At 42.7% G+C, this 24,081-nt stretch overlaps 2 protein-coding genes across 4 annotated transcripts in view; both read left to right on the top strand.

Moving 5' to 3' along the window:
• The window catches only part of LOC122866462 (protein NLRC3-like), an 876,731-nt gene extending 867,495 nt beyond the window's left edge, over positions 1 to 9,236 (top strand). The window contains exons 7-10 of one of the 3 annotated variants that reach the window (XM_044176153.1): positions 519 to 692; positions 3,233 to 3,406; positions 3,847 to 4,020; positions 8,771 to 9,236. In XM_044176153.1, the coding sequence (XP_044032088.1) occupies positions 519 to 692; positions 3,233 to 3,406; positions 3,847 to 4,020; positions 8,771 to 9,050 (802 nt within the window). In that variant the 3' untranslated portion in view covers positions 9,051 to 9,236. Of the gene's footprint in view, positions 1 to 518; positions 693 to 2,246; positions 2,536 to 3,232; positions 3,407 to 3,846; positions 4,021 to 8,770 lie in introns of those variants that run through there. The other 2 variants (XM_044176154.1, XM_044176156.1) reach the window with 2 other exon arrangements.
• Positions 9,237 to 13,664: 4,428 nt separating this feature from the next.
• Positions 13,665 to 18,556, top strand: LOC122866513 (ribonuclease inhibitor-like; the record flags this gene model as incomplete). Its single annotated transcript, XM_044176280.1, has 4 exons — positions 13,665 to 13,927; positions 14,672 to 14,845; positions 15,729 to 15,902; positions 17,025 to 18,556. Coding segments are annotated over 4 exons (639 nt in total), but the record flags the coding sequence as incomplete, so codon positions are not given.
• Positions 18,557 to 24,081: the final 5,525 nt, after the last annotated feature.

Here is a 24,081-nt window from a genome sequence, read left to right as displayed (position 1 = left end):
TTTATCTGGAGCATCAGACACTTTTCTTGGACGCTTCTTAGGTTTTACTCCTAGTTATAATAATTTCACATGACATGCTGTAAAAAGAGAAAAGTAGACAGCAAAAAATGCTTTTAATCAAGAATGGACAGACTTTTGCATATCTAGTCTTCCCACAGGCATCTCAAAGCCAGTATGCCTCATATGTTCCAAGACCGTGGCGATTATTAAAAGCAGCAATGTGAAGCGCCGCTACGAGACAAAGCACAGAGCAGCTTCTGAGCAAGTTAACAAGGGGGACGGCTTTAAAACCTACAGCAACACAAAGCACAGCACACTGTTAATCAAAATATGACACGTTTACATTGCAGTCATTTGGCAGACACTTTTGTCTAAAGCTGCAATTTGGGCTTTCTGATGTTACTCAAGAACACTTTGACATCTGGACAGGAGGAGCTCAAGTTTCAAACTACAAACCTTGTGATCAATAAAGTGTCAGATTTTATTATACCTAAGTTTTATATTCTCCATCATCACAGACTTTATGACTGTCGACTCTCAGAGACTCACTGTGAAGTCGTGGCCTCAGCTCTGAAGTCCAACCCCTCCCATCTGAGAGACCTGGACCTGAGTGACAACAACCTGCGGGATTCAGAAGTGAAGCTGCTGTCTGCTGGACTGGAGAGTCCACACTGTAGACTGGAGACTCTGAGGTCAGTTCATGTATTTTTCCCCTGTCCAGTGTATATCTACCAAATTTGAATCCATGACAGAAGTTTTAAATTTCCTTCAGTTATCGTTTTCTGGGTTTGTCTGAGCTCAAATCACAACAGATATTTTTAAAAGTTTGTCAGTCTGAACAGTTTGGCTCCAAATTTAGTCTGTACTCAATCTGGGTTGGTGTTATTAAGGAAACTGTGGGATTTATCCTTCAGTGTGCTGCGAAATTAAATCAAGATTTGTATTTTTTGTTACACGTGAGACATCTATATATAAAAAATAAAAGATCAACACATTTTCAGGAATAATGTCTTTTTATACATAACCTTCAGAACACAGTATTTTACAGGAACGTCTACATTTATACATAAAGCCCCTCTCTTTCACATACAGACACAAACACACTCTAAAACTCACATACAGGAGCACAGAGACAGAGAAAGGTGTTTGAAGCATCGTGTCTGATCCGTCACCAACGACACTTCAACATGTAACGATGCTTCCTGTCAGAAAGTGATGTCACCTTGTGTTCCGACTCCACCAGTAAACAGGAGCATAAATAATACACGATATTTGTACGGGAAGGTACTAGGTTACATTTAAGATGAAGAGAACATGTCTCTCACTTTGCTCAGTGCACCTTTGATCCAGTTATAAAGATGATTGAGGATGAAGCTCACAGTCAGTCAGCTGTGTGTTGATGGAGATGCCACAACATTCATACAACTATTCATGTCAACACAGATCAATAACATGCTGCTGATCTCAGTCAAGTCTGGAATGGTTTTCAGACATGTTGTTACTTTTATTACTTTCATTTTCTTCCTATTTCTAATTTATAACAATTGTGTCATTTTATGAAAAATACTAAGATGTTTTCTGTGGAGTTCCAAAATGGCCAATGTGAAATAAATAGTAACCAATAAGAGTATGGATAAGACAAAGATACAATCCTACAGATACCCCCACACACACACACACACACACACAGTGGTTAGTGGTTTTTTATTAGTCTAAAATTATGAGAAAATGCATAGTTTTTAGTCAGATAACATCACAGTTTCTTGGGGAGGACCCCCAAATTCCACGACCACACGACCCCCCCACCGCAACCACAGCACCGCGCCAAGCTCTACCAATCACATGCCTGATTACTGATATTACTCTTTCTAATAAAACTTGCATTGGGTTAGTCTCTCAGTTTATTCAACTCATAGTGGCGATGAGGTCGTAAAATGTGTGGAAAGGGTCCTAAAAAAGGTGTTAAAAGGTATAAATTTAACTTGATTAATGTAAAAGCAGGATGTTGCTGCTGTAGCTGGTTGAGCAACAGCATGTTATTGATCTGTGTTGACATGAATAGGTGTATGAATGTTGTGCTGACATGATGATGATCCACAATAACACAAAGACAAAGTCACTCTACTCATTTTAGGGAGAAGCTCATTGATTAGGACAGAGTGATGTTGAGCTACACATTTCAAACCTGAACACATCTGATCGGATTATTAATGGATTTTTATCTCCATTTTTTATTCTTTATTCAGATTGAGGGGCTGCAGTTTTTCAGAGATCAGCTGTGCTTCTCAGGCCTCAGCTCTGAAGTCCAACCCCTCCCATCTGAGAGAGCTGGAGCTGAGAGACAACAAGCTGCAGGATTCAGGACTGAAGCTGCTGTCTGCTGGACTGGAGAGTCCACACTGCAGACTTGAGACTCTGGGGTCAGACACCATTTTTTACTTCTGTGCTGAGATTAATATGATGTGAAAGTTGTGGTGACACTAAACTGCAGACATAAGGCTGATATTAGACTGATCCACACTGAGTATCTTAATGCTGAAGTCTGTTTTCTTCTTCAGTGGTTTAGTCCACTGACTGTGGCAGAGCAATGTTGAGCTACACATTTAAAACCTGAATATAACAAGAAAAATCTCCACTGGATAATTCACTCTGAACCTCTTTAACTCTTGATTTTTATATATTTAAACTGTCAGACAATAAGAAATATATTCAGTATTTGCTTTTTCCAACATGTTTATGAAGCTATATGATGCTTATACTGACTGAGTAGTTTAAACTGAAGAAGCTCTGATTTTATGACTCCACTATTCCTAAAAGAAATGTTGTAGATGTCTTTTGTTCACATTTCTGACATATTTGGCATCTTTGGAAACTTTGGGATCTTGAGTCGAATCTTAAATCAGTTTCTGTGGGTTTTTGTTTGTGTTTGGCTGCACAACATGAGTTTGTATAGATGGAGCCACTGGTGGAGCTGGCAGAGGTTAAGAGGTGAAGTCACTACATCTTTATTGAAGCAGCAGCACGATGTCATTAATATTAATGAGAGCTCTTTTTCACTTTCTGTATTTTACAGTTTTGAACCTGCAGCCTGTTGGGTTCAGGTGTTTGGAGTTTCCATTTTCTAAACTTCTACTTTCTCAACCTTCTTCAGCTCTGAGCAGATTATTAAACACTGAATGATTTCAAGCAGGAACATTGTCTTCTAAAGTCACATCTTTTATTCTTTATTCAGATTGAGTCGCTGCAGTTTGTCAGAGATCAGCTGTGCTTCTCTGGCCTCAGCTCTGAAGTCCAACCCCTCCCATCTGAGAGAGCTGGACCTGAGTCTCAACAAGCTGCAGGATTCAGGACTGAAGCTACTGTCTGATTTTCTGAAGAGTCCAAACTGCAGACTGGAGACTCTGAGGTCAGTTCACTGACTGTCTGTTACTATTATAGATCTGATATGTTTAATTAATAATTGAACCTAGTTTATGTTCATACATAACTTTCATCCATAAAGTTGTAAATTTCCTTTTGTTCACATTTTCATGTTTCTTGTACTGAATTTAGTCACAAAAGACTTCTGTTAAAGAAACTGTAGAAAATGTCCACTGTTAGCTGTTAAAGTAAATTAATGTGTATAATTTTTAGTTAAAGGTCACATCTGTAAACAGAAGATCCTCTGAACTAATATTTGTTTTAAATTAATTAAGTTTACTTGCTGAAGTAGAAATATTTCTTTCATTTCTGTTAACGTCAATGTGTTTTCATAAATAATGTCTGATCACGATATTGATTCTTCCGAACACACACACATACAGGGACACAGAGGATTTTTATCTCCATCTTTTATTCTTTATTCAGACTGTGGTTCTGCAGTTTATCAGAGATCAGCTGTGCTTCTCTGGCCTCAGCTCTGAAGTCCAACCCCTCCCATCTGAGAGAGCTGGACCTGAGTCTCAACAAGCTGCAGGATTCAGGAGTGAAGCTGCTGTGTGGTTTTCTGGAGAGTCCACACTGCAGACTGGAGACTCTGAGGTCAGACACCATTTTTTACTTCTGTGCTGAGATTAATATGATGTGAAAGTTGTGGTGACACTAAACTGCAGACATAAGGCTGATATTAGACTGATCCACACTGAGTATCTTAATGCTAAAGGTCTGTTTTCTTCTTCAGTGGTTTAGTCCATTGACTGTGGCAGAGCAATGTTGAGCTACACATTTAAAACCTGAATATAACAAGAAAAATCTCCACTGGATAATTCACTCTGAACCTCTTACACTCTTGAGTTTCTTCTTATATTTCACATCATGTTTTTGTTTAAATAAATCATAATGAAAAATACATAAATGCAATAAATAAATAATCTCTTTCAACTGTCAGACAATAACAAATATATTCAGTATTTGCTTTTTCCAACATGTTTATGAAGCTATATGATGCTTATACTGACTGAAGAGTTTAAACTGAAGAAGCTTTGATTTTATGACTCCACTATTCCTAAAAGAAATATTGTAGATGTCTTTTGTTCACATTTCTGACATATTTGTCATCTTTGGAAACTTTGGGATCTTGAGTCGAATCTTAAATCAGTTTCTGTGGGTTTTTATTTGTTTGGCTGCACAACATGAGTTTGTATAGATGGAGCCACTGGTGGAGCTGGCAGAGGTTAAGAGGTGAAGTCACTACGTCTTTATTGAAGCAGCAGCACGATGGCATTAATATTAATGAGAGCTCTTTTTCACTTTCTGTATTTTACAGTTTTGAACCTGCAGCCTGTTGGGTTCAGGTGTTTGGAGTTTCCATTTTCTAAACTTCTACTTTCTCAACCTTCTTCAGCTCTGAACAGATTATTAAACACTGAATGATTTCAAGCAGGAACATCGTCTTCTAAAGTTACATCATTTATTCTTTATTCAGATTGAGTGGCTGCAGTTTGTCAGAGACCAGCTGTGCTTCTCTGGCCTCAGCTCTGAAGTCCAACCCCTCCCATCTGAGAGAGCTGGAGCTGAACTACAACAAGCTGCAGGATTCAGGAGTGAAGATGCTGTCTGATTTTCTGGAGAGTCCACACTGCAGACTGGAGACTCTGAGGTCAGTTCACTGACTGTCTGTTACTATTGTAGATCTTAAATGTTTAATTAATAATTGAACCTAGTTTATGTTCATACATAACTTACATCCATAAAGTTGTAAATTTCCTTTAGTTCATATTTTCATGTTTCTTGTACTAAATTTAGTCACAAAAGACTGTTTCTTAAAGAAACTGTAGAAAATGTCCACTGTTAAGGCCTTTACACAGCAACACGAATAAATGGCACAAAATTGTAATTGACCAGTGATGTTGTACAGCTTAGAGACAGTGGCACTGAAGAAAAGACAAGAGGCAGAGCTGGAGGTAGCAGAGCTTAAGATGTTGAGGTTCTCTTTGGGAGGGACGAGGACCGACAGGATCAGGAATGAGGACATCAGAGGGACAGCTCATGTTAGATGTTTCGGAGATAAAGTCAGAGAGGCCAGATCGAGGCGGTTTGGACATGTTCGGAGGAGAGACTGTGAATATATTGGTAGAAGGATGCTGAGGCTGGAGCTGCCAGGCAGGAGGTCTAGAGGAAGACCAAAGAGGAGATTTATGGATGTAGTGAGAGAGGACATGAAGTTAATTGGTGTGAGTGAAGAGGACGCAGAGGACAGGGTTAGATGGAGGCACGTGATTCGCTGTGGCGACCCCTGAAAGGGAACAGCCGAAAGGAAAAGAAGATTCTAAAAGTTGATAAATCAATTAAGTTACAATTTAGGTTCTTAAAAAGTATAAAAAAAGTCTTAATGTCATTTTCCGAGGTAGATGCAGATCCGTTAAAACTATGTTATGGTCGCGCTAGCTTCTCTGTCCTCTCCTCCACGTGTTTGACCGAGGGCGGGCTCAGCTCCTACACACAGCGGACAGCAGAGCAGAGCGGCCGCGGTGGAGACAGTGAACCAGGTGAAGTGAAGGTAACGTACTGGATTTGAAAACAACTCGAGGAAAAAGCAGAAAAGCAATTTTTCCACCTGCTTTGTCCACAGTTTCTGTTACAACCACAGCGCGCTTACAAAGCTAATTGTTACGAACAAGCTAAAATGAAAGCTATCTGTATGTAGCCTGACTGTGTATCTTAGTTTGCCACAAGTCTTAAAATTTCTTGTAAACTTAGCAGCTGGCTGAGACGGCAGCCCCCCCTCCAAACCAGCCCCTCCTCCCTCTACAAGCGGTACCTGCTGCCAGGCAGTGAATCTCAGCAGCAGCAGAGGGAGGAGGACAGAGGACAGCAGGAAGGACTGATACTGACTGATGTCTGAGTTCTTCGTTCTTTCTAAACTTCACTCAGCATGTTGATGTCAGGAATATTAGGCTTCTTTTACTGACACTTTAGATTTGTTTCCAGTGAGATATTATTGAGTGCATATAATGACTTTGCTGTTGTGAACTTTACTGTTGCTGCTCTAGAAACAATATTTAGTTATTTTTAAAATATAAATCAGTTCTTACTGTTAAAAATGATAATGTAGCTGTTGCTACCGTGGGTTCCCCTGGCATAAAGACGGATGCAGCAGGGCGTTTTACAGGTCATGTCTTATTTATTCAGACTGCTCACACACACATACTTTCAGCAATCAACAAAAACACTCAACCACAACGCCTCTTGCTGGTCGAGATCCTCTTGTTGTGATCAGTTTAAACAAAGAGTCCAACAGTCCACAGCCAGCCTGGCTGTTTTGTTTGTGTGTGAGCGCCTCTGGTCCAGGATGCTACTGCATATAAAGGGAGAGCATAATTAGTCAACAAGACACAGCTGTGACACTTAGCTCTCCCTGTCGCTGCTCACCTGAGCCCCTCCCCCACCTGTCCCTCTGCAGCTGACAGCTAACCATGCCCATCTCCACAGACTTAGATTAGAGGACCAATAAGAGTATGGATAAGATAAAGATACAATCCTAACGACCCCCCCCACAGCTGGTTAGTGGTTTCACCCTGACTCTGGGAGGAGGAGCAAATCACAGTTCACTATAAGCCTTGTTTAACTGATGTTATTTTGTGATTTTATTTTTCATGGCACACAGTGCGATCACTCACAAAAATGTGAAGAGTTACTTCAGGACATCGCGCTGACTTCATCAGTGAGCATATTTGTTTCACTGTTTTTCTTGCTAATGTCTGAGTGTAATGTGACTACAACCTGTGTGTTGTTTTTTTAATAAATATTGTAATATTAGTCTAAAATTATGAGAAAATGCATAGTTTTTAGTCAGATAACATCACAGTTTCTTGGGGAGGACCCCCAAATTCCACGACCACACGACCCCCCCACCGCAACCACAGCACCGCGCCGAGCTCTGCCAATCACAAGCCTGATTACTGATATTACTCTTTCTAATAAAACTTGCATTGGGTTAGTCTCTCAGTTCATTCAACTCATAGTGGCGAGGAGGTTGTAAAGTGTATGGAAAGGGTCCTAAAAAGAAAAACCTGTTACAAGTAAAAAGTCCTGCAGTGAAAGTGTGTGAGTGTGATCAGGAAAAAGTGCTTAAAGCATTAAAGCAGTGCAGCGTCCCTGTGGCTGCTGTGCTGTTATATATTCTATCATCAGGTTATTATTCCTCGTGCATTAATGTAAAGCAGGATGTTGCTGCTGCAGCTGGTGGAGCTGGAGCTCATGTTGAACGGGTTTGTATCGGACTGCAGCTGATGATGCTTTTCATTCTGGATCCATCTGCCGATTCTTTTCTCCGTCGATCGATCGATCGGTTTGGAAAACTCGTGTAAACGGTGAGAAACGACGACCCAGAGCCCAAAGTGACGCCTTCACCGTGTCGTCGTGTCCGACCGACAGTCCAAAGCTCAACATTATTAACAAACATTACAGTTATTACAGTCATTCAGAGGAAAAGCAGCAAATCTGCACATCTGAGAAGCTGCAACTAGGAAATGCTTTTACATGAAAAATGACTTCAAACATCAAAATAGCTGCCGATTAATTTTCAGTCAATCGACTAATTGATTAATTGACTAATCGTACAAACTGTTGGGTAGTTTAATTTATAACAAATCATATTTTATAAACTAATCTTTTTTTCAATATAATGTGTCTCCTGTAATTCAGATCAGCAGCATGTTATTGATCTGTGTTGACATGAATAGGTGTATGAATGTTGTGCTGACATGATGATGATCCACAATAACACAATGACAAAGTCACTCTACTCATTTTAGGGAGAAGCTCATTGATTAGGACAGAGTGATGTTGAGCTACACATTTCAAACCTGAACACATCTGATTGGATTATTAATGGATTTTTATCTCCATTTTTAATTCTTTATTCAGATTGTGGAACTGCAGTTTGTCAGAGATCAGCTGTGCTTCTCTGGTCTCAGCTCTGAAGTCCAACCCCTCCCATCTGAGAGAGCTGGACCTGAGAGACAACAAGCTGCAGGATTCAGGACTGAAGCTGCTGTGTGGTTTTCTGGAGAGTCCACACTGCAGACTGGAGACTCTGGGGTCAGACACCATTTTTTACTTCTGTGCTGAGATTAATATGATGTGAAAGTTGTGGTGACACTAAACTGCAGACATAAGGCTGATATTAGACTGATCCACACTGAGTACCTTAATGCTGAAGTCTGTTTTCTTCTTCAGTGGTTTAGTCCATTGACTGTGGCAGAGCAATGTTGAGCTACACATTTAAAACCTGAATCTAACAAGAAAAATCTCCACTGGATAATTCACTCTGAACCTCTTTATGTCACAGACACGCCAGGCTCCACCTCATCTCAGCCACACCGTTCCTCCTCACCAGAATACTAATCACCTGCACCTGTGACTCAGCACACACCTGGTGGCAATTAGCCACTCCTCTCCACTATAAATCTCCACTCTTCACCTCAGTCAGTGTCCGGTCTCGTTCGCTAGAAGGACAGAGCTACGCCTCCTACCTTCAGTTAACCACGGACTCTACTACGACGCTACTCCTTGTTCTCAGTCATCCAGCGCTACGAACCTCCAACTCGACTCCAGTCTCCTATGGGTAACAGTTCTCACCCGGCTCCGGAGTGTCTTCTGTCTCCAGTGTGTGTGGCTCCCGTTCCCGTCGCCTCGTGTGCAGCTATCCAGCTCCTGCACTTCACTCCCGTCAGTGATCCAAGGGACGGTATCTTCTCTACTCTTATAGACTCTCTATTTATCTCTGTAATCAATAAACCCTCGAAATCTCCTTACCTGTGTCTCCGGGTTGGTCTGTTCCGTAACAGAAGACCGGACCATAACAACAGGATTGCAACATGAGTGCCACGGACCCCTTCCAGGAGCTGGTGGAGATCCTACGCCGTGGCCTCAGCGCTCCACCATCATCCACGTCCACCTCCACTACTTCCGCTTCCGCTTCCGTCACTCCAGCAGTTCCGCATTGTTCCAGTCCCATGGCCAAACCAGCGCCCTTCTCTGGCTCGGCGGAGGACTGCAATGGATTCATTTTGCAGTGTACCCTGGTCCTGGAAATGCAATCGCCCTTGTATCCCACTGAACGCTCCAAAATAGCCTTCGTTATCTCCCAGCTGCAAGGGAGAGCGTTACAGTGGGCCGAGTCCATCTGGTCACAAAACGGACCCGTCACCCAGTCTCTGACGAGTTTCCTAGATCACTTCCGCGAGGTATTCGGACGACCCGCCGGTGACTCCTCAGCTGGTGAGAAATTATATCAGCTTAAGCAAGGTCAGCGGTCTATCAGGACTACGCCCTGGAATTCCGAACCCTCGCGGCAGCAAGCGGTTGGAACGAGCAATCCCTCATCACCACCTTCCGTCAGGGATTGGAACCCCGCGTACGATTGCATCTGGTGGCATACGAAGACACCATCGGCCTCGAAAGGTTTATCCAGTTAGCCATTAGGGTGGCTACTCGTATGCGGACGTGTTTGGTGGAACACCAGGATCAACCATCACACACTCACCATCCCCGTCAGCCAGAGAAACATCGCTCTCCAGAACCTGAACCCGAACCCATGCAGTTAGACTCCAACCATTTAACCCAGGCGGAGCGGCAGAGACGGCTGACCCACAGGTTGTGTCTGTACTGTGGAGCCTCAGGACATAACAGGGCCACCTGTCCCGTGAGACCACCTAAACCTATGGTGAGTGCAATAATTCATAGTCTCCCATGTAGTAAGCCCTTGTCTACAAGAATCATCCTGGTTACACCTACTCTATCCCTTCCAGTACAAGCCCTCATCGACTCCGGGTCAGCCGGCAATTTCATCTCTGGCGCCCTCTGCTGGCAACTAAAGATCAAGACTTCCTTCACGTCTACCAGTTACCGAATTACTGCCATAACCGGGAAATCAATCAGCCGCCGTGGGGTTCAGAAAGCTACTGTTCCCATCACCCTCCGGGTAGGTCTACTACATGAAGAACAACTGCATTTAATGGTTCTGGAGGGATCGACTGCAGAGGTAATCTTAGGGTGGCCTTGGTTGGAGCAACATGACCCCATCATTTCCTGGACTACAGTGCTGAAATGGGGCAAGTCCTGTTATCCCGGCTGTTTCCCGCGGCGACCACGACCGTCCTCGTATAACTCCCAGAGTCTTCCCATGTGTGCCACGTCCATCGAGAGTCCTAAGGAGAAACAGTCAGTGGACATTCCGTCTTGCTATGCCACCTATCAAGATGTTTTCTGCCCAAAGAGAGCCTCCCAGTTACCCCCGCATCGGCCATGGGACTGTGCAATAGATCTCCTACCGGGTGAACCAGTGCCCAATGGAAGAATCTATCCATTGTCCCTACCAGAACAGCAAGCCATGGGTGAGTATATTGAGGAGGCCCTAGCCCAGGGGTATATCAGACCATCCACTTCTCCAGCAGCCTCAAGCTTCTTCTTTGTGGCCAAGAAGGACGGAGGCTTGCGGCCCTGCATAGATTATAGAGCACTCAATCGGATTACAGTCAAGTTCCGTTACCCACTTCCGCTCGTCCCTGCTGCACTGGAACAACTTCGTGGTGCTACCATCTACACCAAGTTGGACCTCCGCAGCGCATACAACCTGATCCGGATACGGGAGGGAGACGAATGGAAAACAGCCTTCGTAACACCCACCGGCCATTATGAGTACCTAGTCATGCCCTACGGTCTGGCTAACGCCCCTTCCGTCTTCCAGGACTTCATCCATGAGGTGCTCCGGGAGTTCCTTCACAAATTCGTCATAGTTTACATCGATGACATCCTGATCTACTCCCGTAACGAGGAAGACCATCGCCAACACGTTGCGGAGGTCCTCGAGCGCCTACGAAGCCATCAGCTCTTCCTCAAGGCTGAGAAGTGCGAGTTCCATCGATCCTCCGTGCAGTTCCTTGGTTACGTCATCAGGAGCAGTGGCATCCAGATGGACGAGGGGAAAGTGGAGGCCATCAGGAATTGGCCCACTCCAACTACGATAAAGGAACTACAACGATTCCTGGGGTTCGCTAACTTCTACCGCCGCTTCATTCAGGACTACAGCAGGATAGTCCACCCTTTGACCAGTCTCCTTCACAACAAGCCCAAGTCTCTGTCCTGGCCACAAGCAGCACAGGAAGCTTTCGACCTCCTCAAGAGAGCATTCACCAGTGCACCGCTCCTCACCCATCCAGACCCCGAGAAACCCTTCACAGTCGAGGTGGACGCCTCTACTACGGGGGTAGGAGCGGTACTCTCACAACTACAGGGAGATCCAGCCAAACTCCACCCATGTGCTTTCTTCTCTCGGAAACTCAGCCCGGCGGAGAGAAACTACGACATCGGTGACCGTGAACTACTGGCTGTGAAGTTGGCACTAGAGGAATGGTTGGAGGGTGCTCAACACCCATTCACCGTGTTAACAGATCACAAGAACCTAGAGTATCTCAAGAGAGCCAAACGTCTCAACCCGCGCCAGGCACGCTGGGCCTTGTTCTTTACTAGATTCCATTTCAACATCACATATCGCCCTGGATCCAAGAACCTGAAAGCTGATGCACTTTCCCGCCTACACGCTCCAGAAAGCATCACAGAAGACCCAGAACCCATCATACCCCGGCAAGTATTCATTAATCCCATACAATGGTCAGAGAATTCTGTTCCCTCCTCCAATGTCTCCACTAACACTCCGCTGGGCTGTCCCCCCAATCTTCAGTATGTTCCGAGAATCCAGAGAAATCAACTCATCCATACTTCTCACACCTCACTAGGCACTGGTCACCCAGGGGCCAATGAAACCCTCTCGCTGCTACGAGAACGCTTCTGGTGGCCAAGCATGGCAAGGCACGTGAGAAGGTACGTGCAGGGGTGTACAGAATGTGCCATGTCTAAATCTCCGCGTCATCTTCCTGCAGGAAAACTATGTCCCCTACCGACGCCCAATAGACCCTGGTCACACCTAGGAGTGGACTTCATCACCGACCTCCCTCCATCAAACAACAACACCTGTGTCCTGGTAATCGTGGACCGTTTTTCGAAGTCTTGCCGTCTCATCCCTCTTCGAGGACTAACTACGGCCATGGAGACGGCAGAATGTCTCTTCAACCAGGTCTTTAGATACTTTGGGATACCTGAAGACATAGTTTCAGATAGAGGTCCACAATTCATCTCCCGGATTTGGAAAGCCTTCTTCTCGCTCCTGGGTGTGACCATCAGCCTCTCCTCTGGTTACCATCCCCAAAGCAACGGCCAGACGGAGAGGAAGATTCAGGATATTGGGCGTTTTCTACGTACCTTCTGCCACGGCCATCAGAACTCTTGGAACCAGTTCCTGGGCTGGGCCGAGTACGCACAAAACTCACTACGTCAACCATCTACTGGACTCACTCCCTTCCAGTGCGTGCTCAGTTACCAGCCTCCTCTCTTCCCATGGTCTGGGGAGCCGTCGGAGGTTCCTTCCGTGGACTACTGGTTCCGAGAGAGCGAGAGGGTCTGGGACGCAGCTCATCGGCAACTCAGAAGAGCACTCTGCAGGCGTAGGCTGACGGCCGACCATAGGAGATCCACCACTCCGACGTACCAACCTGGCCAGAAGGTCTGGCTATCCACCCGCGATATCAGGATGCGCCTGCCCTGCAAGAAGCTAAGTCCCAGATTCATTGGTCCCTTTACCATAACAGAACAAATCAATCCTGTTACATTCAAGCTTCAGTTACCACCACAATACAAGATTCATCCTACCTTCCACGTATCACTGCTTAAACCTTTCTATCCCTCTGTCTCCGTCTCTACAGAGCCTGGCGATTCGGCAGATCCCCCCTTACCGCTAATCGTAGATGATGGAGCCGCTTACCAGGTCAGTGAGATCTTGGACTCCTGACGCCGTGGTGGTCTTCTGGAGTATCTGGTGGACTAGGAGGGCTACGGTCCGGAGGAAAGGTCATGGGTTCCCCGACATGACATCCTCAATCCCTCCTTGTTGACTGAATTCCACGCTAACCATCCGGACCGACCGGCCCCCCGAGGAAGGGGAAGACCACCACGACGTCAGGGTCCTCGGTCCTCAGGAGCGGACCGTGAAGGGGGGGGTACTGTCACAGACACGCCAGGCTCCACCTCATCTCAGCCACACCGTTCCTCCTCACCAGAATACTAATCACCTGCACCTGTGACTCAGCACACACCTGGTGGCAATTAGCCACTCCTCTCCACTATAAATCTCCACTCTTCACCTCAGTCAGTGTCCGGTCTCGTTCGCTAGAAGGACAGAGCTACGCCTCCTACCTTCAGTTAACCACGGACTCTACTACGACGCTACTCCTTGTTCTCAGTCATCCAGCGCTACGAACCTCCAACTCGACTCCAGTCTCCTATGGGTAACAGTTCTCACCCGGCTCCGGAGTGTCTTCTGTCTCCAGTGTGTGTGGCTCCCGTTCCCGTCGCCTCGTGTGCAGCTATCCAGCTCCTGCACTTCACTCCCGTCAGTGATCCAATATCTATAATCTATTTATCTCTGTAATCAATAAACCCTCGAAATCTCCTTACCTGTGTCTCCGGGTTGGTCTGTTCCGTAACACTTTAACTCTTGATTTCTATCTTATATTTCACATCATGTTTTTGTTTAAATAAATCATAATGGAAAATACATAAATGCAATAACTAAATAATTTCTATTTCAACTATCAGACAATAACAATTATATATTCAGTATTTGTGTTTTCCAACATGTTTATGAAGCTATATGATGCTTATACTGACTGAAGAGTTTAAACTGAAGAAGCTCTGATTTTATGACTCCACTATTCCTAAAAGAAATATTGTAGATGTCTTTTGTTCACATTTCTGACATATTTGGCATCTTTGGAAACTTTAGGATCTTGAGTCGAATCTTAAATCAGTTTCTGTGGGTTTTTATTTGTTTGGCTGCACAACATGAGTTTGTATAGATGGAGCCACTGGTGGAGCTGGCAGAGGTTAAGAGGTGAAGTCACTACATCTTTATTGAAGCAGCAGCACAATGTCATTAATATTAATGAGAGCTCTTTTTCACTTTCTGTATTTCACAGTTTGAACCTGCAGCCTGTTGGGTTCAGGTGTTTGGAGTTTCCATTTTCTAAACTTCTACTTTCTAAACCTTCTTCAGCTCTGAGCAGATTATTAAACACTGAATGATTTCAAGCAGGAACATTGTCTTCTAAAGTCACATCATTTATTCTTTATTCAGATTGAGGGTCTGCAGTTTGTCAGAGACCAGCTGTGCTTCTCTGGCCTCAGCTCTGAAGTCCAACCCCTCCCATCTGAGAGAGCTGGACCTGAGTCTCAACAAGCTGCAGGATTCAGGAGTGAAGCTGCTGTGTGGTTTTCTGGAGAGTCCACACTGCAGACTGGAGACTCTGAGGTCAGACACCATTTTTTACTTCTGTGCTGAGATTAATATGATGTGAAAGTTGTGGTGACACTAAACTGCAGACATAAGGCTGATATTAGACTGATCCACACTGAGTATCTTAATGCTAAAGGTCTGTTTTCTTCTTCAGTGGTTTAGTCCATTGACTGTGGCAGAGCAATGTTGAGCTACACATTTAAAACCTGAATCTAACAAGAAAAATCTCCACTGGATAATTCACTCTGAACCTCTTTAACTCTTGATTTCTATCTTATATTTCACATCATGTTTTTGTTTAAATAAATCATAATGGAAAATACATAAATGCAATAAATAAACTATATTTAAACTGTCAGACAATAACACGTATATTCGGTATTTGTGTTTTCCAACATGTTTATGAAGCTATATGATGCTTATACTGACTGAAGAGTTTAAACTGAAGAAGCTTTGATTTTATGACTCGACTATTCCTAAAATAAATATTGTAGATGTCTTTTGTTCACATTTCTGACATATTTGGCATCTTTGGAAACTTTAGGATCTTGAGTCGAATCTTAAATCAGTTTCTGTGGGTTTTTATTTGTGTTTGGCTGCACAACATGAGTTTGTATAGATGGAGCCACTGGTGGAGCTGGCAGAGGTTAAGAGGTGAAGTCACTACGTCTTTATTGAAGCAGCAGCACAATGGCATTAATATTAATGAGAGCTCTTTCTCACTTTCTGTATTTTACAGTTTTGAACCTGCAGCCTGTTGGGTTCAGGTGTTTGGAGTTTCCATTTTCTAAACTTCTACTTTCTCAACCTTCTTCAGCTCTGAGCAGATTATTAAACACTGAATGATTTCAAGCAGGAACATCGTCTTCTAAAGTTACATCATTTATTCTTTTTTCAGATTGAGTTGGTGCAATTTGTCAGAGATCAGCTGTGCTTCTCTGGCCTTAGCTCTGATGTCCAGCCATTCCCATCAGAGAAAGCTGGAGCTGAGTCTCAACAAGCTGCAGGATTCAGGAGTGAAGCTGCTGTCTGCTGGACTGGAGAGTCCACACTGCAGACTGGAGACTCTGAGGTCAGTAGAGGGCTGGAGTCAGTCCGTGCTGCTTTCAGCAGTATTGTACTAAACACAGTTAGTGTCAAAGCAAAGATCCAGTATTTCCTGTAAACCTCCGACCTTCTCAGTGGCTGCTTTCCTCAGTGAAGCTGTGAGAGGAGGATGGTGACGGGCTTCAGGATTGGACAGAGAGACAGAGAGAGAGAACAGTCAGCCAATCAGATCAGCCAGAAGCTCGTTGTGATCATGTGTTTGAGTCGATGTGAAGACGACTGTTGTTGTTGTGTTCATGTCTACAGGAAATAAAGCTGGATTCCAGCTGGCAGCATTACAACATGTACAGAGACAGTGTCCTCGTTCATCAGACTGTCGTAGCATCAAATCTGATCTCCAAGTGTTTGTTCTCTCATTTCAACACTAAACAATTGATCAGTTCATCTTTGTCACAGTTCTGAGATCAGTCTGACTGAAGCCTGCAGATCACTGGCTCTTATTTCAAAGAACCATCGTTACATTTAGTCACCATGTGGTCTTTCTGCAGACCAGAACCTCTGCTGAAGTCCAGTAATCACAGCTGATGTTTAGCTGTTCAGTCTTTGAACATGTAGGACCTTTAACATCATATATATTTGTCCATTTGTCTTTTGTTGTGTCCAAATGTTTTTATAACAGACTCCATATTTACACATTTATCATGTAACATTTCAGAAGTAGATGAAATATTCAGATGTGACTGAGACGCTGGTTTTTAACAGCTCTGAGCGCTAACAGCAGTAAATCCATCATTAAAGTGAGCAGTGAACATCTCTCTGTTTCTGCAGTCATGATGCGTTCAGGGACTCTCAGCACTTTATTTCCACTGTGTGCTTCAGTGAAATCTGCAGAGTAAACAGACTCGATGCTCAAAGTCTCTGCAGGTGTGTGAGCTTCCAGCTCAGTGTGTTCACTCCAACACGTTAACATGAGCGCTGAAAGGAAGCTGGCTGCGCTACACAGCCGCTCCACTTCTGGTCTGAACAGGACTGAGGTCCCTGCTGGTCTTTATACTGGATGTGCTGCTTCACTGACTGACAGCTGATGGAGGGAGTCTCTGTAAACACTGATTTATCACTTCTGCTGTCTGTCTTCTTCTCTCATCAGCTGGAAGCCGCGATCTCTGTCAAAGTGAGGAATCACAACAAGTGGAGATGAGTGTCAGTGCTGCAGTCTGAACTGCTCTGAGATCAGCTCCACTGTCAGACACAAAGGCAAGTCCACCATCGTCCCTGTGTGTTCCTCTGGATGTGGCAGAGTATCGTCAGTAGATCTGGACTCTCTGCTGCTGCTCTGTCCTTCTACACCGTCTCTGCAGACACACTGAGACTCCTCCACTCCTTCTGCTCCACACTCAGCCACCTCCTCCACCTGCACCTGGACTTTATTTTGGCTTTTTTATTATTATTCATTCAGATATTCTGAACCCAAAGTGCCTCTGCAGCTTTGTTCTGTTTATGACAACATAAATGCAGATTAACACGTATTTTAATGGATTTTTCTGTTTTGCTCTCTGTTGCATCTCCACCATGTGGAAACATGGTGAATTGTAGTTAATTCCCACTTTATATTTCTAATTAATTTTGGAAGTTGATGTGAGAAAGCAGCATCCAGCCTGCATGCATAAAGTTACCGCTCTGAAGTTCTGTTTTTCACCACCAATGCCAGACTTTTCTCACAGTTTAACAGATGATTGTTTGTAACACACTTTGTAAAATAGTCTCTTTTTCTAGTATATCCCAACAGATTGTGTTATTGCAGAAAACTGAACTAAAGAACTGAAGTCTGGTGATAATTATCTGAGCGTTTGTCACTATGAACGACCTCTTTCACTTTCACGTCGTCAGATGATCCAAAGTTAATGTAAAAATATTGATTAGAGAAGCTTTCAGTTAATGAAAATCTCTTGATTTTGGTGAAAAGACTCTTAAGCTTTGGTCACACACTGAACACCAGAACATTTTAATAACTTGTTATATATTTTTTTGTCACATCACACCTGTTTCAGGCTCTTTACATCGGCTCCCTGTTTGTTTTAGGATTGATTTTAAGATCTTATTGATTACTTTTAAGGCTCTTCATGGCTCCAGGCTATATTTTAGACCTTGTAATCCCTTATGAACCTTCACGTAGTTTGAGATCTTCGGGCAGGGGTCTCCTGTCTCATCCTTAGTCCAGGATGGAAACTAAGGGGGACAGAGCCAATTTGCCTGAAGACATTAGGTTGTCTGAGTCAGTTTCTCTTGTTGTGAAGCACTTTGTACTTTATTTATAGAGCACTTATCAAAACAAAGTTTTATTATTATTATTATTATGTCTGTTTGTAATCTGACAAGAAAACTCTTAAGCTTTGGTCACACACTGAACACCAGAACATTTTAATAACTTGTTATATATTTTTTCGTCTTTTGAATTAATCAGCAAAACACAACATAAAATGACTATAAATAACTATAAACTGTAGTGTCATTATTTCTGATTAAGATGATGTACATGTATATATTTGTTCGGTTTACTCATATCGTGACAATTTTGTATTATTGCAGAAAAAGCACAAATCCTGATATTCAAATCCCATCTTACTTCTCATGTGATGTAAATCTCCACAGTCCAGCTTCTATAAAGATAAATGTCCTGCATGTTGGTGTGAATGACGCCCATTTGTTGAATTACTTCTCCAGAGTTTTATTTGTGACCGAGGAAGATTCAAGTGTTGCTCGTTTTTGGTCATTACCACCAATATCATCCGTTTCTCATATTATAACAGATAAATATTTGCTTGTGAGGAACAGAAAGAAGCAGATAAAACCTGGACAAAGTCTGGATTCAATCAAGGCTTCACTGTAGTTTCCCAGCTGACTACAAACAGATGATGTCTGTTTGTCGTCAGCTGTTCAAGTCTTCATTCAACTCTGAGCGTAAGACAAAGGCAGAAAGCCATCTGACTCTGACTCCTACTCTGAGAAAGCTCCCGTTTTATTTGCACAATTAAGGTGAATTCGTTTCCAACGAGTGCTTGTCCAGTGTGCTGTAACACAGAAGCGGCAGAATTAAACTTTAGAGACTTAAAGACACGATCCGTGCATTTACAGGAGAAGGTAGCCGCAGTATTAAAGGGAAACAGGATTAGATTCTGCTGCTTCACTGGTCTTAATACAGGGAGTCATGTTCAATAATAACTCAGCTGTTCAACTTCTCTGACGACGTCCTCAGTAACATGAGAAGATGGTGATGATGGTCCTGCAGCTGATTCACTCTGTGGCTCTCAGACTAAAGGCTGCTTCAGTTAGCAACAAGCTAACTATTATAATAGCTGTGTGGCTAGCCACTTTACATACCAATATTAAACCCTTCTGAAACACTGCTTTGTCAGCAGCTGCTTTCCCTCTGAGTGTTTTCTTTCTCGCTCCTGTCTTTCTTTTCTCTTTTGGTTGCCTGGTTTCACTTATTTTGAAACGAAGTCCTCAAATCAGCATCAGAGTATTTACAGAGATTAGAGACTGAACAGTTTCTGTCCCACTGCAGGAGCGGACTAAACCATGTGCACCTTTGAATGGGGGGCTGAGAGGCTCTAATATTGTTTTAGATACAAGAAATAATCTGTCAGACTATTTATTGAGCCATCAATAATAGTTTATTACAATATTAAAGTTTCAAAATTGCAGATAAAAACAAACTTTTAACTTCATTAATTGAGGGCCCTCCAAATGTTGGGGCCCAGGTACTTAGTTCCACTATTCCCCTCTGTCCCGGCCCCTGGATCTGACAATAACAGAAATAAATGCAAGACTGCGTTCATCCAGTCCTAACATACATTTACTGTGGAGAAATAAAAACACAATAAAACTAAAAGCTCACTTCCTTTCACTTCGACAAATATGAATTCTGCTGTTTCTGGTTTTACAAACTATTTGTACATTACGGCTAAAAGTTCAGCACCTGTTTGTCACTTGTGCATCTTGACATTCTGCTTGAGGGGAAACAACATGCTGAGTAACGATAATCAGGAGATAATAAAGCATCAACAGCTTGGCAGCGACTCAGCATGATGCACTGCTTTACTTAACAATGTACATTAAATGACAGCCTGCACTTAGTGAGCTGAAAGCTTTACTCTGCAGTGGAAGTTCATTCACTCACTCACTAAGACACTAGTTTGCTGTTGCATCTCATCATGCATAAAGTTTTAAATCTCAAGCGTTAGAATAATTTAGTTGAACTTAATTTAAAAGGCTGCGTAAAGACGTTTTACCCTTAATTAGCACTTCTTTACTGGATATGATCAATCTGTCTTTATTAACAGGCTATGTACCACAATCCTTTAAAGTAGCTGTAATTAAACCGCAAATTACAAATGACCTTTTAATTGCATCAGACAATGGACTTGTCTCTGTACTTGTCTTGTTAGATCTTAGTGCTGCGTTCGACACCATTGACCATCACATCCTATTACAGAGACTGGAACATGTAATTGGCATTAAAGGAGCCGCACTAAGCTGGTTTAAATCCTATCTATCAGATCGATCTCCGTGTATATGTTAACGGTGAGTCCTCCGTGCACGGCAAAGTTAGTCACGGAGTTCCACAAGGTTCTGCGTTTAGACCGATTCTATTCACCTTATATATGCTTCCTCTAGGCAGTATTATTAGGAAGCACTCCATAAACTTTCATTGCTATGCAGATGATACCCAATTATATCTATCGATCAAGCCAGATGAAACTAACCAGTTAACTAAACTTCAGGCATGCCTTAAGGACATAAAAACCTGGATGACCTGCAACTTTCTGATGTTGAACTCTGACAAAACTGAAGTTATTGTACTTGGTCCCAAACACCTCAGAGACAAATTATCTAAAGATATAGTTACTCTAGATGGCATTGCCCTGGCCTTCAGCAGCACCGTAAGGAACCTCGGAGTTATCAGGATTTATCCTTTAACTCCCACATGAAACAAACTTCAAGGACTGCCTTTTTTCACCTACGTAACATTGCAAAAATCAGCCACATCCTGTCTCAAAATGATGCCGAAAAATTAGTGCATGCATTTGTTACTTCTAGGCTGGACTACTGTAATTCCTTATTATCTGGCTGCCTGAATAAGTCCTGTAAGAGTCTCCAGTTGATCCAGAATGCTGCGGCACGTGTACTGACAAAAACTAGGAAAAGAGATCATATCTCTCCAATATTAGCTTCTCTGCACTGGTTCCCTGTAAAATTTAGAATAGAATATAAAATCCTTCTCCTCACCATCGTGAGGGCCGCACCATCACCGCACTATCACGTCCATCATATCTTAAAGATCTCATAATACCTTATTATCTGACTAGAACACTGCGCTCCAAGGTTGCAGGGTTACTTGTGGTTCCTAGAGTCTCCAAAAGTAGAATGGGAGCCAGAGCCTTCAGGTATCAAGCTCCTCTTCTGTAGAATCAGGTCCCAGTTTGGGTTCGGGAGGGAAACACCATCTCCACATTTAAGAGTAGGCTTAAGACTTTCCTCTTTGATAAAGCTTATAATTAGGGCTGGCTTGGGTGAGTCCTGAACCATCCCTTAGTTATGCTGCTATAGGCCTAGACTGTCGGGAGACTTCCCATGATGCACCTCTTTCCTCTCTCCTCCTCTCCCTCTCCATCTGTATGCATTTTTATCCCATTACTGCATGTTACTAACTCGACATCTTCTCTCTCCCGTGGTTTTGTGCTTTCTCGTTTCTCTCTTCTCTCCTTCTGTCGCTTTCAGCAGGTATTTCTGCCTCTGGAGCTGCAGAGTCTGGATCTGTGGTTGTGGGTCGCCTGCTGCCCCCGTGTTCCTGCTCGACAACTGCTACTATAGTTGTTATTGGCTCTGTTACTAATACTGACATTATTCTTCCTATAGCTGTCATTCGTATTATTACTAATTTATTAATAGTAACACTACAATTACTATTCTACTATGTAAATTTTTTTAAAAAAATACTACGTGGTCTTTGCATTGTGCCTCCCTAACCCTATCCCCTTCCCCCAAACCCCTCCCCTCTCTCTCTCTCTCTCTCTCTCAAAACCTAACACAGTAGTGGCGGATGGCCGCCCACAATTGAGTCTGGTTCTATCCAAGGTTTCTGCCTGTTAAAAGGAAGTTTTTTCTTGCCACTGTCGCCAAATGCTTGTAGACGTTTGGTGCTGACTATTGAATTTAAGGCCCATAAATAGAGTAAATAGCTGTGGATGTTGTATGTCACACTTCATTATAGCTGTTAACTCAGTTAGCAAGCCATCATGGTTTAGTTAACTAGATGTTAAGTTGGTTGTTAGCTAACTAAACGTATTTGTCTAATTAGCTTCAGGTAGCTGTTGGTTACCTGAACATTTGAAAAACAAGACTAAGTGGAAACCTAGTATATGGCTGGACCGCATATGGTCAATGTGCTAAATTGTGCCCAAATTGTTACCCAGATAGTCAGCAGTGTTGTCTATAATGTGAATTCCTGGATATCAAATGTTCATCTGCGATTTTCTGTAACTTTAGTAAGTCCCATTAATATTTGTTCTAAAAGTGTACTGACATAGAATATCACGACATGGTTAAACTAGGTGTTTTAATACAGTTACAAGAACAAAACTTTCCACTTATATCTTGAGATGTTTGATTTGAAAGAGAACATCTTATAAAAGCCCCATGAAGATGTAATTGAGGACTGTTGGCGCCTCGCTGTAAAAGCCTCCTATGGGCGATACTGAGGACCATCCCCACCTATTTATTTTGAAAGAGCAACGACTAATGGTGATTATTATTGTTACCTTTCCTACCTTATTGCTTGTGATTTAAATATATATAATGTTGTGTTTTTCTGTTGATTTGATGCTGTACACAGTTGTAAACACGATAAGTTTCAATAATCACAAACTTGTCTTGTTACTTAAAATGATGCAGATGCCTGATTAGGTCAACAGAAAAAAGACCAGTTTAGCTCTCATTCATATGATATTACATTAGTGTTTTACTACATTAGTCAAAGATATTCAATGTTTAAAGTAACGATGACATTTAAAAGTGTTGTCATATTTATTGATTACAGCTTTATATTTGTCCTCTCGTGGTAAGACTGACAATCAGCTGCTAAGTAACATCTGACAGTGTAAAAGTTTTGATATCTGACTGATGTTGTTGACACCATGACACTGTAGTAGTTTGAGCTAATGTTAGCTTAGCTTCACAGACTAACAGGATGAGCTGATTCACTTAATCCTGGAGGTCCTTTCTCAGGTGATAAGTTTAAAACAGTTGCATGATTATTATCATCCAATGACGATGCTGGTATTGGATCGGTACTCGGTATCAGCAGATACTGCGAGTACTGAGAATCAGTATCGGGAGAGAAAAGGTTGAATCGGTGCGTCCCTAAAGATAACCAAGAAAGCGTCTCGGTTCTCACATTTGGAAAATGAATCGGCCTTGGATTTTAATAGAACAGTGAATGTTTTTGTGCAGAGGAAGGTAAGAAAAAATCAGCTGGTTTAAGGTCTGTGGTAACTTAAATGGTATATTTAGTTGTAACAGTTGTGCTCTATAATCAATGCTGATAAATACATTGGTTGTTCTATGTAATTTTAATAATGAACATCAGTGAGGTGTTTTGTCAGCTGTCAGTTGTAATTCAGTTTGATACTTGGAGCACTTTAGATGTAAAAAGCAGCATAGATTTCTCTCTCTGATAAGCGTCACTGCGTTCACGTTGTTGAGTAATTGATAAATTGATAAACTTGATCTATGTCAGTTCTGCGCTGACATACAGTACAGGTAGTTATGGCTCAAACTTTGTCTATGTACACTGCAGCTAAATTACACCTGGTAGGTGTGTTTTTGTTAGAAGCAGCAGGAATGTGATGGAGCTGCAGGTGTTGGAGTTATTACTCTTGATCTGTGCTCGTTGTGTTTTTAATGCAGTGCGTTTCTTTGCTTCACGGTGTGAATAGTTAACCATGGTCATATCAGTAACGCTCGTTATGTGAAAACAGACTGTAGAAATGGGTTTATCAAGAAAATCACATTGAGCAAATGTTAAATCAAATGTGTGTCCATTCACTTTCCTCTGTGACAGGATTACATGTATGTAGAGCTCTGTTGACTGATAATGAAACTATGATCTGCACAGGTTGTACACAAAATCATTTCTTTTGAAT

The sequence above is a fragment of the Siniperca chuatsi genome, linkage group LG19 (assembly GCF_020085105.1).
Source record: "Siniperca chuatsi isolate FFG_IHB_CAS linkage group LG19, ASM2008510v1, whole genome shotgun sequence".
NCBI lineage: Eukaryota > Metazoa > Chordata > Actinopteri > Centrarchiformes > Sinipercidae > Siniperca > Siniperca chuatsi.
This window is presented reverse-complemented; position numbering and strand designations above follow the sequence as displayed.